At 38.2% G+C, this 11,919-nt stretch overlaps 1 protein-coding gene across 1 annotated transcript in view; it reads left to right on the forward strand.

Moving 5' to 3' along the window:
* LOC117416002 (protein O-mannosyl-transferase TMTC1-like) overlaps positions 1-5,592 on the forward strand; it is a 102,526-nt gene extending 96,934 nt beyond the window's left edge. The window contains exons 16-19 of the mRNA XM_034027001.3: positions 867-1,004; positions 2,118-2,240; positions 3,848-3,925; positions 4,282-5,592. Of these exons, the coding sequence (XP_033882892.1) occupies positions 867-1,004; positions 2,118-2,240; positions 3,848-3,925; positions 4,282-4,431 (489 nt within the window). The 3' untranslated portion in view covers positions 4,432-5,592. The remainder of the gene's footprint in view (positions 1-866; positions 1,005-2,117; positions 2,241-3,847; positions 3,926-4,281) is intronic.
* The last annotated feature ends 6,327 nt before the right edge of the window (positions 5,593-11,919 follow it).

Consider the following 11,919-nt stretch of genomic DNA (forward strand, 5'->3'; position numbering starts at 1 on the left):
CCATTATATCTATCTCTCAAACCTCTGCTGCAAATATTTTGAATACCTGTCTTGCTGATCAAAAATTGGATGTTTAACAACATTTTAATGTTGAACTCAGATAAAACAGAGGTGATGATTCTGGGATCTCAACAAAATAATATACATTTGTCTGATTTCGTCCTTGACGGCTTATTTCCTAAATTTAGAGTGGAAATGAGGAACACATTAGAAATGTTACCAAAATCTCTCTTTCATCCAAGAAATATCGGCAAATTGAAAAGTATTCTTTCCCGACCAGATGCTGAGAAACTGATGCATGCATGCCCTATTCTCTGGTACTCGTAGTCTTGCTATTTCTCATCTGCAACTTGTACAAAATGCTGCTGCTAAAGTTTTAACAGGGACTAAGAGACATTTTACCCCTGTTTTAGCCTCTTTACACTGGCTTCATGTTCTTTTTTGGATCGATTTTAAGGTGCTGCTTTTAACCCTCTTACTTAAATGATCTTTTAACTCCATATGTTCCTAGGCACTCACTCCGATTAAAGGATGCTGGGTTACTTACTATTCCAAAGATTCAGAAATAAAACACAGGTGGCAGAGCATTCAGTTATACATTATGAAATGACCTGCCTAGCCTGTAAGGAAAGCTCCCACTGTTGCTGCCTTTAAAACAAGATTAAAAACACATTTTTATAATCTATCTTGTATATCTTAAACTGTTTTATATTTTTGTTTTTATTCTGTTGTTCATTTTTACTGCTTATTGTTAGTTTTTGTGATATTTATTAATTTTTTTATCCTTGTAAAGCGCTTTGCGGTGATCTATCATGAAAGGCGCTATATAAAAATAAAGATTGATTGGACACGCATGTGTTTTCTAGGCCCAGGTTTTGGCTACGGCTGGTCGAACCAAAGAAGCAGAGAAGATGACTCATGAGATGATATCCAAGAACTTGGCCTGTATAGAATGTTATCGGCTCTTATCTGCAATTCACAACAAACGGGGAAGTCATAATGAGGTACATAAAGAAGTCTTTTTAGAGGCTGTGAAAAGCATCTTGTGTTCTTGTGTTTCCATGAAAGACACTTACTGCACAATCGTGGATTGCCCTTTAGCCCCAACCTGCCTTCAAGAGACAACACTTTCATTCTCACTATCATTTCTGTCTACAATAGTAACCTCTCAATCCTGAGGCAGCTAGGCTATTATTGCTGTGGTTTTTCTGCAATTATTTACCACTTACTGTGGAATCTTGTACCATCAGTATTCAATTAGCTGAGACAACCGGAAGTGATTTTAATTTCATCTAAAAATTTTAATAAGACACCATATCCACAGGCAGGGCTATAGCTAATGGAGAAAAAGCTACTAACTTAATTGGATAAGGGCGTCTGCTAAGAAATAAATAATAAATATCCAGTCTTGTCCTTCATGACCTAGCTAGTATTGATGTTCTGCTTAAAATTATTAAATCAAGTGCATTGTATTGCTATCCCTACTCACACTTCATTTTCTGCATTTGTCAGGACCCATTATGAAGTCAACTATTAAATTAGATTAAGGCTATAAACAATGTTGGGACTCTCTTTGGTTGTTATGCATTATGGTTAATAAACAGTGGGGTGCCACAGCCCAAAATAAAGAGAAGCTGTTGCATGGATTTAAGTAAGTAAAGAATGGTAAGAATGTTATGGTAAATCTGGGCCCTGTGGTGTTATAAAAGTGCCCAATACAAGACTGACCAGCATTTTTGTGTCACATTTGAGATTCAGCATTACATTGACATAGGTGCATAACTATGAGCAAGTACTATCTTTACATAATTGTTATATTCAGTTTATTACAGTGTAGCTCAGTGCATAGTACTCTTTGTTTTAGAGAGGATGTCTTCAATTGTTGCTTTCATTTGATTTTGTAGCTTCTTTCACTGCATGATTAATATTTTAAGAATCAGAGCCAATGCATGGATCATTCCCATGGATTACAGGCTTGTTTGGTTTGCCTGTGTCACATTGATGTGTAATAATCCCTGCTAATTCCTAGGAATAATTTTTGTCCTATTTTTGTACAGGATACTGAGGATTACAAGACCTTGTTCAGACCCATCGATGAATGTTATTTGTTTTCGTAGGCTCTTGATGCTCTGGAAAAAGCCATCCGGGTCAATCACAAGGACCCCCGGATCAAGGCTGAGCTGTTCTTTTCAAAAGGAAACCAACTGAGAGAAATGAATCTTCTTGACCTTGCTTTTGAGGTATCTGTTTTTGTTGTCTACTTTATAAAACATTCATTATTGGATAAGTGCATTGATAAACTGGTTCGTTAAATAGAGATACAAATTGTGTTGTTTTTACCACTCACTGGAAAGGGAAAGTGATCTGTCTATAGAGTTGGTAAAGGGGCTGGTCTGAATCAAACAAACCAAGCTCTGCACCTTTTTAATACACATGTCAAGACTTGGAAGATTAAATACTACAGAATTGCCTACAAGGAATAAGGCGTAGCTGGGTTGATTTTATTTTTGAATCCGTCTGATAATGGGTAATTTAAAATCCCTATCCGGATACAGGAAGTCAACAAGGAAGTACTCTATTTAGAATTGTAACTTCCGCCTATCAACACGCAGCCTACTGATTCACTTTCATCATTGTTGTGGCACATAGGCTGTAGGCATTTATTTTTAGCGTTACAAAACTAGAATGAAAAAATAAGTTGTTTTTCAGGATTTTACAAAACTTAACATTTCCAGAAGATTGTTTCTGTATTATTATTAGTATTATTATTTATTTCTTAGCAGACGCCCTTATCCAGGGCGACATACAATTGTTACAAGATATCACATTATTTTTACATACAATTACCCATTTATACAGTTGGGTTTTTAGTGGAACAATCTAGGTAAAGTACCTTGCTCAAGGGTACAGCAGCAGTGTCCCCCACCTGGGATTGAACCCACAACCCTCTGGTCAAGAGGCCAGAGCCCTAACCACTACTCCACACTGCTGCCACACTACTCCACACTGCTGCCCTACTACTCCACACTGCTGCCCTACTACTCCACACTGCTGTCTGTAAATGACAATACAAAATGGGACTGTGCCTTAACACTAGCTATTGTGTTTAGATAACGTTTTAAGTTATTTTCAGTTGCATGTAATTACCTGGATACCCACACTCAAGAAATGGATCTTTGGGTTACTACTCATTATTGCAAATATGGAAATACCAAGATGTGCTTTTATTGTCTTGGTTCCCTCTAGAGGTCATATTTTGTATTACAGTAATCCGTCGTGTATCCGCTCTAACCATTTATCCGCCATCAACCTCTTCAGCAACGTTAATTTATTATTGATCAGAGAAGATTAGTTCAGATATTGTAGATCCTGCCAAAGTTTTCGTAGACTGTGTTGTAGGTGCTCTGTCTGCAACCATTGCTGTCACTCAGCAGTGAAAGCATTCACCCACACGGTAGACGGCTACTCTGTCATAAGCATTAATCCCATGTATCTTTCTAAACAAGGGATTTAGGGGAGCTCCCTAATAAAAACTGAATCTCAAAACAATAATTGTGTGACTATAGTAATTGTTACAGCTGTGTCTAATGGTATTTAAAACAGGATTCATTCATCCGACTTTTCACATATCCGCCCTTACTCTGGTCCCACCACAGTCGGATATGCGATTGATTACTGTATTCAAATAATTCCAGTTTAAAATTGATTACCTGATGTCCGTCTGTCAAATGGATTGACACAGATAGGAAGCTATTTACCTTAATCTATAAGCATAGATATGAGTCATAGCATTCTGGCAACATTTGTCATCAGCATTGTCTTTTATTTATATTTGTATAAATACCAGAGCTATAAGCAAGCAGTGGCATTAAACCCAGATCAGTCACAAGCCTGGATGAACATGGGAGGAATCCAGCACATCAAGGTACAATGTTTTTAAAAGTTTAATGTATAGAAATACATGGTGTTGAACCACGTATGAATGCAGAAATTCTAAAATAAAATAGTACAATAATTCAAAAGATTTTTGGACCAGAAATTGTTATGAATGACTTTATCTGCAAGAATGCAATAAACAGGCTTTGGTCTCTTCTGCATTGCTGACGAGTGACATTTTAAATAGTACCAACACCACTTATACTGTATATTGTAGTGCCTTTCACACACTTAAGCGTTTTACATGAGGTGAGCACTGATATACAGTTGCAACTTTTATAATGGTAACTTTCTTCCTAACATATTTTGTGTCTTTCCCAAATGGGCTGTGCCTTGTCTTTGCAGGGAGACTACGTGTCAGCTCGGGTGTATTACTCAAAAGCCTTGCAGCTGTCACCGGGCAGCAAGCTTCTGAAAGACAACGTGGCCAAGCTGGACCGCTTAGAAAAGCAACTTCAGGGAGAGAAAGGAGAAGATTTTCATCTTAAGACCTGAATAAGCAAATATATCGCCAGCGGAAGAAACCAGGATGACCAGAGCACCTTGGGTGTACTGCCAAATCAGGACAAAGAAATGATGGGGAGGATTTGTTCCTTTTCTGGTATCTGAATAGCAAGGAAAAAATAACACCCACCCATGTGCTGAATGTTTGGGGTAGCCTGTGAGCATAAACAAAATGTTTTCAGGTTTTCAGAACTGATAACATCACTATATTAAATTAATACAAAGTTTTGATAAGCTTATTTTAATTAGTTCACTCCACATTGTTAAAGTTCTTATTTTTTTACTTGGTGTACTATGGACTTCTATGAAGAGCTTCGGAAGTCATAAATTACCTTCAGTAAAAGCTTGGAAAAACAATAATGATCAAGGGTGTAAAACCCATAGCAGAAACACATGTGACATTATATATTGTGCTACAACAATCTGGGAAATTAGAAAAGGGGTGGGAGCTGCAGTATTTTTGATTGAATGTAGTTTCTTAAATTTTGACCAAAGGCAGTTGGTACCAGCAAATAACTATTTTTTCCACTTATGTTTTAATCACCCTTGCATTTTCAATACATTTTCTTTAGCTTGACCTATCTGGGCATTGCATACCCAGTATTCTCAATATTCTTTCTTTTATTTATTTTTTTCTAAACTGTGGCCGATCTAAATACACTCGGCATTTAAATATTATAATATTTCCAATCCTGCAGTTTTACTTGCCATTCATTTAAAGACAAAAATACAAGTCAACTTCTTTTAATGGCACTGAGTTATTTAGATTAACTGAATAACCACACTGCTTGAATCATATGATTACTCTGAAGCCATACTGATTTAAATCCAATACATAGTTTGGCATGACAAACACTTATTGTGGCCCATGGGGGTTCAGAAGAAGCTAAAAAGAATCACAAGAGGGTTGTAAAAATTAAGCTCAAGTGACCCTAAATAAAAGACGAAATGCATACTAAAATGTATGATGAATGTAGAGAAGTTTTAGTGTTCTTTTCTGGGAGTAAAAAAATATATATTAATATGTAAGTATTTTATTATTTATTTCTGAACCTTTTTTTTTTAATTTGCATCTAGAGCTGCATATCAAAGTATGGTGATTAAACAAGTAAAAAATGCAAAACATGAAAAATAAAAAATGTGTATAATCGATTTTTATTGTTTATCATTATTACTATTTGCATTTTTATTCTGAATGTGTTAACCGGGTTGTGATTTTATTTTAAACCACAGTATTTCTAAGATAATATTGTAAAAATTCTAATGAAGCGAAGTACAGTATATGCTGTCTCGCTAACCCAACCCCTGTAGTCCGAACTGACCATAAATAACATGAGCCCTGCAATCATATTTGTTTACGACTGTAAGTCGCCCTGAATAAGGGCGTCTGCTAAGAAATAAATAATAATAATAATAATAATAATAATAATAATAATAATAATAATAATAATAATAATAATAATAATAATAATGAAATGCATGCTGATCACAAGTCAATTGTTGATGAAATATAAGTTGGGAGAAAAAACAAAACAAAACATAAAACAAAGCTATTTTTAGTATCACACAGATTCTGAAAATACTCCAAACAAACCACTAATCTGAACAAGGTCTGGTCCCAACTGGTTTTGATTAGTGAGAATCTACTGTGTCTGATAATGAGATGTGCTCTTGCTCTCAGACGGCTTCATGCCAAGCATTAGGGGAAATTGGCACACACTTCAAAATAGGGCCTTGTTGCCGGTATATCATGTAATCACAGCTGCCCTTTCATATACCTAATCTGCATGTGCTTGCTACCTCCAGTCATATTGAGAGTGGTTCCCTAAACCCTCACCAGCAGAGCCTTGACCAAGGCCGCAATGGTGGAATCAACTGGGGGAAAACCTGCCAGGCCCAGCTTCTCCATGCCTTCCAAGGAAGCAATATGTGAGGCTTGCTTCAGGACGCTTGGCGTCGAGGCCGGATGATCCCAAGAGGAGCACACCTCCTCCATGAAGTCCAGGAAAGCTGGGAAAAGCTGCGGGCAGGGAGCCATGGCCTGCGTCTGGAACACGGACCGGCGTGGCTCGGCCGCTGTCATCCAGAGGACCTGCAAAAAGGTTGCAGCACGTCTCATCACGGCCAACATCGAGCTCGATAGCAGGGGCACACTAGCTTCCGAGGCAACCTTGGAACTAGGCTCCGCCACAATAGAGAGAGCACAGGCTCCTCTCCTTCCTCCATCTCAGTGGGGAAGGAGTCCTTACCCCAGGTGGCTGCTATCGATATATCGCATCCTCATTTGCCATTGGTGATGGTGCTTCCCGCTCACCTTGAGCTCCTCCAAGTACCGCGTGCACCAGTTAATAACGTGCACCAATAGCACTTGCCGGCATGTGCACTGAGCACTGTGCACCTAGCTCTATTAAACACTTAGTGCACAGATCACCGTGCGCACCGAGTATATGGAGTACTGTGTGCACCGAATACCGTTTGCACCGAGCGCACCGAGCGGCGTGTGCACCGAGTGGCGTGTGTACCGAGCGCCGTGTGCACCGTGTGCACCGAGCACTGTGTATACTGAGCACTGCATGCACTGAGGCGCTACATGCACTGAGGCACCGAGGCACCAAAATACCGTGGGCACCGAGCACCGTGAGCACCAGGCACAGTGCGTACCGAGGCACCGAATTACCAAGGGCTGAGCGTGCAACGAGGTACCGAAGCACTGGGGGGCAGCTAAAGCAGCAGTGCCTGCCCTGACCGCAAGTAGTCACACCCCTGGTCAGCGCATAGCATATACCAGGGAGACACACAGGCTAAAGCCATGGTGGGCAAATTGAAAAACAACAGGGGGGGAAACACTTTTTTTTTTTCTTTTATGGGGTGGGCGGGCAGCCGACGAGGTCTACTCTACAGTGGGGTAGGTAAAAACGCAGCCCTGGTGGAGGAAATACACGGCTGACTGGCTGTTGTTTTTAAACACTGTACTGCAGCTAATCCACAGCACAACGCAGGTCAGCTGGGTTGTGCGATTGGGTCATGCAACAACAACAGTACAAATGTATTTATTTATATTTCGCACTATTGCACGTACGGCAGCCGGCTGAATTACTCAACGGCAGGGGGTACAGCAAAGCCTAGCCTCGGTGGAGGAACTGCGTTCTCCTGAAGCGTGTAGGCTTGCAGACACACACACTCCTTTAAATCAGTACTGCACAGGCAGTCGCACACATACAACAGGTAGTAAGAAAAAGCAGCCTGCAATGCAAGCAAGGCAGGCTGCTGAAGAAAGGAGAAAAAGAGGCTTTATTTTAGAGCCGCTGATTCCACGAAAGTTACAAGCCAACTTTCAGCACGAATGCAGGGGAACTGCAGTCGACTCGGAAAAGCTCTTTTCAAATATGCTCAATTTGTACACAGAGGTTTTACCTTACCATCTTGAGAGGCAGAAAGAGAACATGGCTTCCGTGGGTTGACTGTTTAATCCCTTGGTAGGCGGGACCGAGGACGTCACCCCAGGAAGGGGCCTATCAGCAGCTCTGATATAAAGAGCTCAGTGAATACCTACCAATAGGAAGGCATATCTCATAAGTATGTTTTGGTGGTCGTCTTCGAATTGAAAGGGAAGCGGTAGGTATCTGACAGCAAACACATAGGAAAATATAAGTAAAAAATGTGCTTGAAAGTTTCCTATTTCCATTTTTCACCCATGTTCCTAATTCATTCCTATCCTATTATTTAAACACTTGACAGAATTCTAAAGAAATTGTCAGAGTAAGGTGACACACAAGTGTAGTTGCCCCTCATAAGTTTAAATGGGCACATGAGAAAGTTATGATTTTATTTTGAATGTTGCATCCCTATTACTAAAGTTCACTTATTTAACTAGACATAGAAGGACCACAGTCCTGGCATCCTTCATCATTACTCATGCCTGGAGCTCCTTCATGTACAAATGCTGCCTGTAGCACTTATTATGCTATTTCATGGTCTACTCTTTACAACAAACTAAATGAAGGCATTTTTGTTTTGTTTTTTGGGATTTTTTATACTGTATGTTTATGTGGCATTTCACTGTAAAAGATTGTGTAGTATAAATTAGTATTATTGTGTTATGCAATGTAATAAAACCTTATTTTGATACCTGTTTCCTTATTGTTGGAGCACACCAGGAGCCTGAATGTCAACAAATTTCAATATTTGTTAATCTGATGGTACTTTCCATAGCTGCAGCTGAATACAACCTAATTGGCCATTTTCCTTTGTTGTAACTTGTCAGATTCAACCTTTGCAGACCTGTCAACTCACCCTTATTTGCAGAGACTCTCCCATTTTTTGGACAACTCCCGGGACAGATTTTCTCCCTTATTTTGCTCAAAACTTTACTGTTAAACCCCTTTAGGTCAGCAAACCTTTACTTGCAAAAGTACATTTTGCAAAAGTAAATTCTGCAAAAGTCAATTTCTCGCTAACATTTCAGATATTAAATTCATGGATACCCTGTCATGTACAGTCTGTGGTTACTGCAACCCCCCATCTGTATCAAGGGGGAGGGTGGGGTACAAGTGTTTCTATTACAATTTCAGCATCAGCATATATGCAGTGTAATGTATAAAGTTGCAATACCACGTTGTTGTGTATTTTGGCTTTTTTTTTTATTAAAAAAAAAACATTTTATGATGGACTTACTAATTTTTTTTTTCTTGTTATAAAGTAGGTACCATTGCTTGTACTTTGATGACAAGGTCAATGTGCAGTGCCAAACTCAGCCTTTTTAGGTTTGTTGTGTGATGAAAGTAGCAACGCCAACTGTGTATGCTTTGCTGTCTTGAAAAAATCAACTACAGTGGACTTGCTTACAAAGTATTGGCTGCTGCCAAATCAGCCCCCTACAACTACAGTACAGTAAGAACCACAGGGGCCAAGAGAGAATCTGATTGTGAAGCATGGCATGGTTGTTTTTCTGTTTGATATTTTTATTTTTTAAAAGCAATTAGAAGGAGACCTTATCACAGTCTATCATTTAACAATAAAGTGGAACAGTTGGATGCCTTTGTCTTCTGTAGGTATTCACTTCAATTCAGGTCACTAAGATTTCAGTTTACAAAATCTCCCTTATTTTGAAAACCCAATGTTAACAGGTATACATTTGTGATTCTTTTTTTTAAAAGACGCTCTATGACGCTGTATGGTCAGTTGAATTTCCTGTGAATCTGTGTAAATGAAATGCATATATATAATTACAGTGCATCTGTACATAAGAAGTGTAAATATGTAACCCAGCGGAACAAATCTGACGCCATGCCTACACTGTACATAACTTTCTATTCCATTAGCTGGTAAGTGTTTGTGAAATGAATCAAATCATTAAATGTTTTAATAATAAGCAGCATTTCTTTTATGGACTCTACAATCTGAATCTATTGATGAATGCAGAATATGGAGTTATTTAACCAAAAAAATTCAGATCTGTAATTCACTAAATACACGGGGGTTAATGTACCAGAAACACATACATCAATACATGCTGCAGGTTGTATCCCCTCCCGGCCGCACTACTTTTCTATCGTCAGTTAAATATAATTATTGATTTGCTAAAATGTATAGCATGAAGGCATTTATAATTTTATGACAGGTAGATCTTAAAGTGTAACGATGGCTAAGATCATAGCTACTGAGGAGTTATGTTAAAAAGACACACATACAAAAAAACATGATATAGTGCATATACCTGATTTAGTGAACATGCAAGCATGTTGAGGACAGGGTTTCTCTGGATGACAGAATAAGACAGCAATCAATCTACTTATTTTCAGTAGTTTCTTCAATATCATGGTGCGTAGGATGTTAAATAGTACTGCAATTCTACTTGAATTAAGTGCAAAATACCACTTTGGCCACTTTGGAAACATATGGAACCCAAGAGCTTTAGAAGCCATAAGCACCTTCAGACTGATCTGGGAGCGTGTGTAAAATATGAACAGCTCCACATGAAAGGAAGACATCACGCCTTATCCACCAAAAAAAGAAACTGATGTTGCTGAACATTTGAAAGGTGAATACAGGATGAAAGCATCTCTGTTAGAGGCACTGTTGCAGGGAGTTTTATCTAGTAAGGAAGAGGAGCTTTTGAAGACTTTTTTTGAACCAGTATTCAATCATTTTTTTATGCTCGCCCTTGTGGTTTGCATAACATATATACTAATAATCCTGTGTACCCAGAACCCACACCCACATCAGTAAACAGGGACTATAAGCATGTAAAATCACAGCTCATGCACAACCATGCTGTCCCAAGCGTATTGGGGCTGGGTTATTCCAAACATTCAAACTTATGGCATGCTCTTCAAAAGATGAAAGAAACTGAATTTTAAAAACTTCAAAGCAAACCCTCTCTCCCGATTGGGAATTTGATGACATGTTAAATGTTTCAACAATCTCTGGTATTGATGGGAAATTGCTTTACTCAATGCTTGCTTGTCATTGCAGATCTCAAGTAGATCCCATGAGCTCCAAACTCTTTAACGAATGGACAGCAAATGTGTTTCTCAATAAATGCAAATCTACACAACCTTTATGTATTGGGACAGGTATATAAATCAAGACAGAATGGGCTTGGTGCAGTTATAGCCCATTTTACCATTTTCTGATATTCCTAAATAAATAATCACACCTTCTTCAAGTACTGTACAACTATGGCCAACAGTTTTGCATCACCTAGGATTTTAGGATTGCTACATAAAAAAACAAAACTATATGAACATAATATAGATATTGTATTTAACATCATGTAATCAAAGAAACAACAACATGATATCACATCTACCGGAAGCCATAGTAGTAGTACAGTACTTCATGTTCGATTTCGAAATGTCACATTTTTTATGTAATTCAATATGTTTAGGTAACATTATTTAGTAGGTTTCATTTGATTTTATGAAGTAAAATGAGTTAATTCTACAGGGTGACGCAAAACTTTTGTCCATAGCTGTAGATACAAAATGTTAATGAACAGCACTTATATTCATTTGTCTTTTACTTAGCACTGTATGTTTTCTGGTAAACTGTATATTGAATTTGGATGAGATCATTGTTTTTGCAGAACTGAAGGGTGTTATGGAGAGGTCTATGAGTCATTTATGGGCTAATCAACCTACTGTATGCCCCACCAGGATAAGCCACAGTTGTAAACATTTTACTGCATCTAATTATTTTTAGGAATAATCCCAGGATAGCAATCCTCAACCCCTTAATCTACACAATAAATCTGTTTTAGTCTGTTTTTTTACCATAAAGTGTTGCTGCTGTCTGTTAATTGTTAGCTTAATGCGAACTTTAAAAATAACGCTAATAAATGAAATAAAAAAACAACTTAATTTAATGAGAGGTATTTTGTTGAGATGAAAGAGCTTTGTCAAACGTTTCACAACCTCTATAAATCATATACTGTGATTTATGTATTGTTGATTGGCTAGCTGTATGTATAGTACTGGA

This window comes from Acipenser ruthenus, chromosome 7 (assembly GCF_902713425.1).
Source record: "Acipenser ruthenus chromosome 7, fAciRut3.2 maternal haplotype, whole genome shotgun sequence".
Lineage (NCBI taxonomy): Eukaryota > Metazoa > Chordata > Actinopteri > Acipenseriformes > Acipenseridae > Acipenser > Acipenser ruthenus.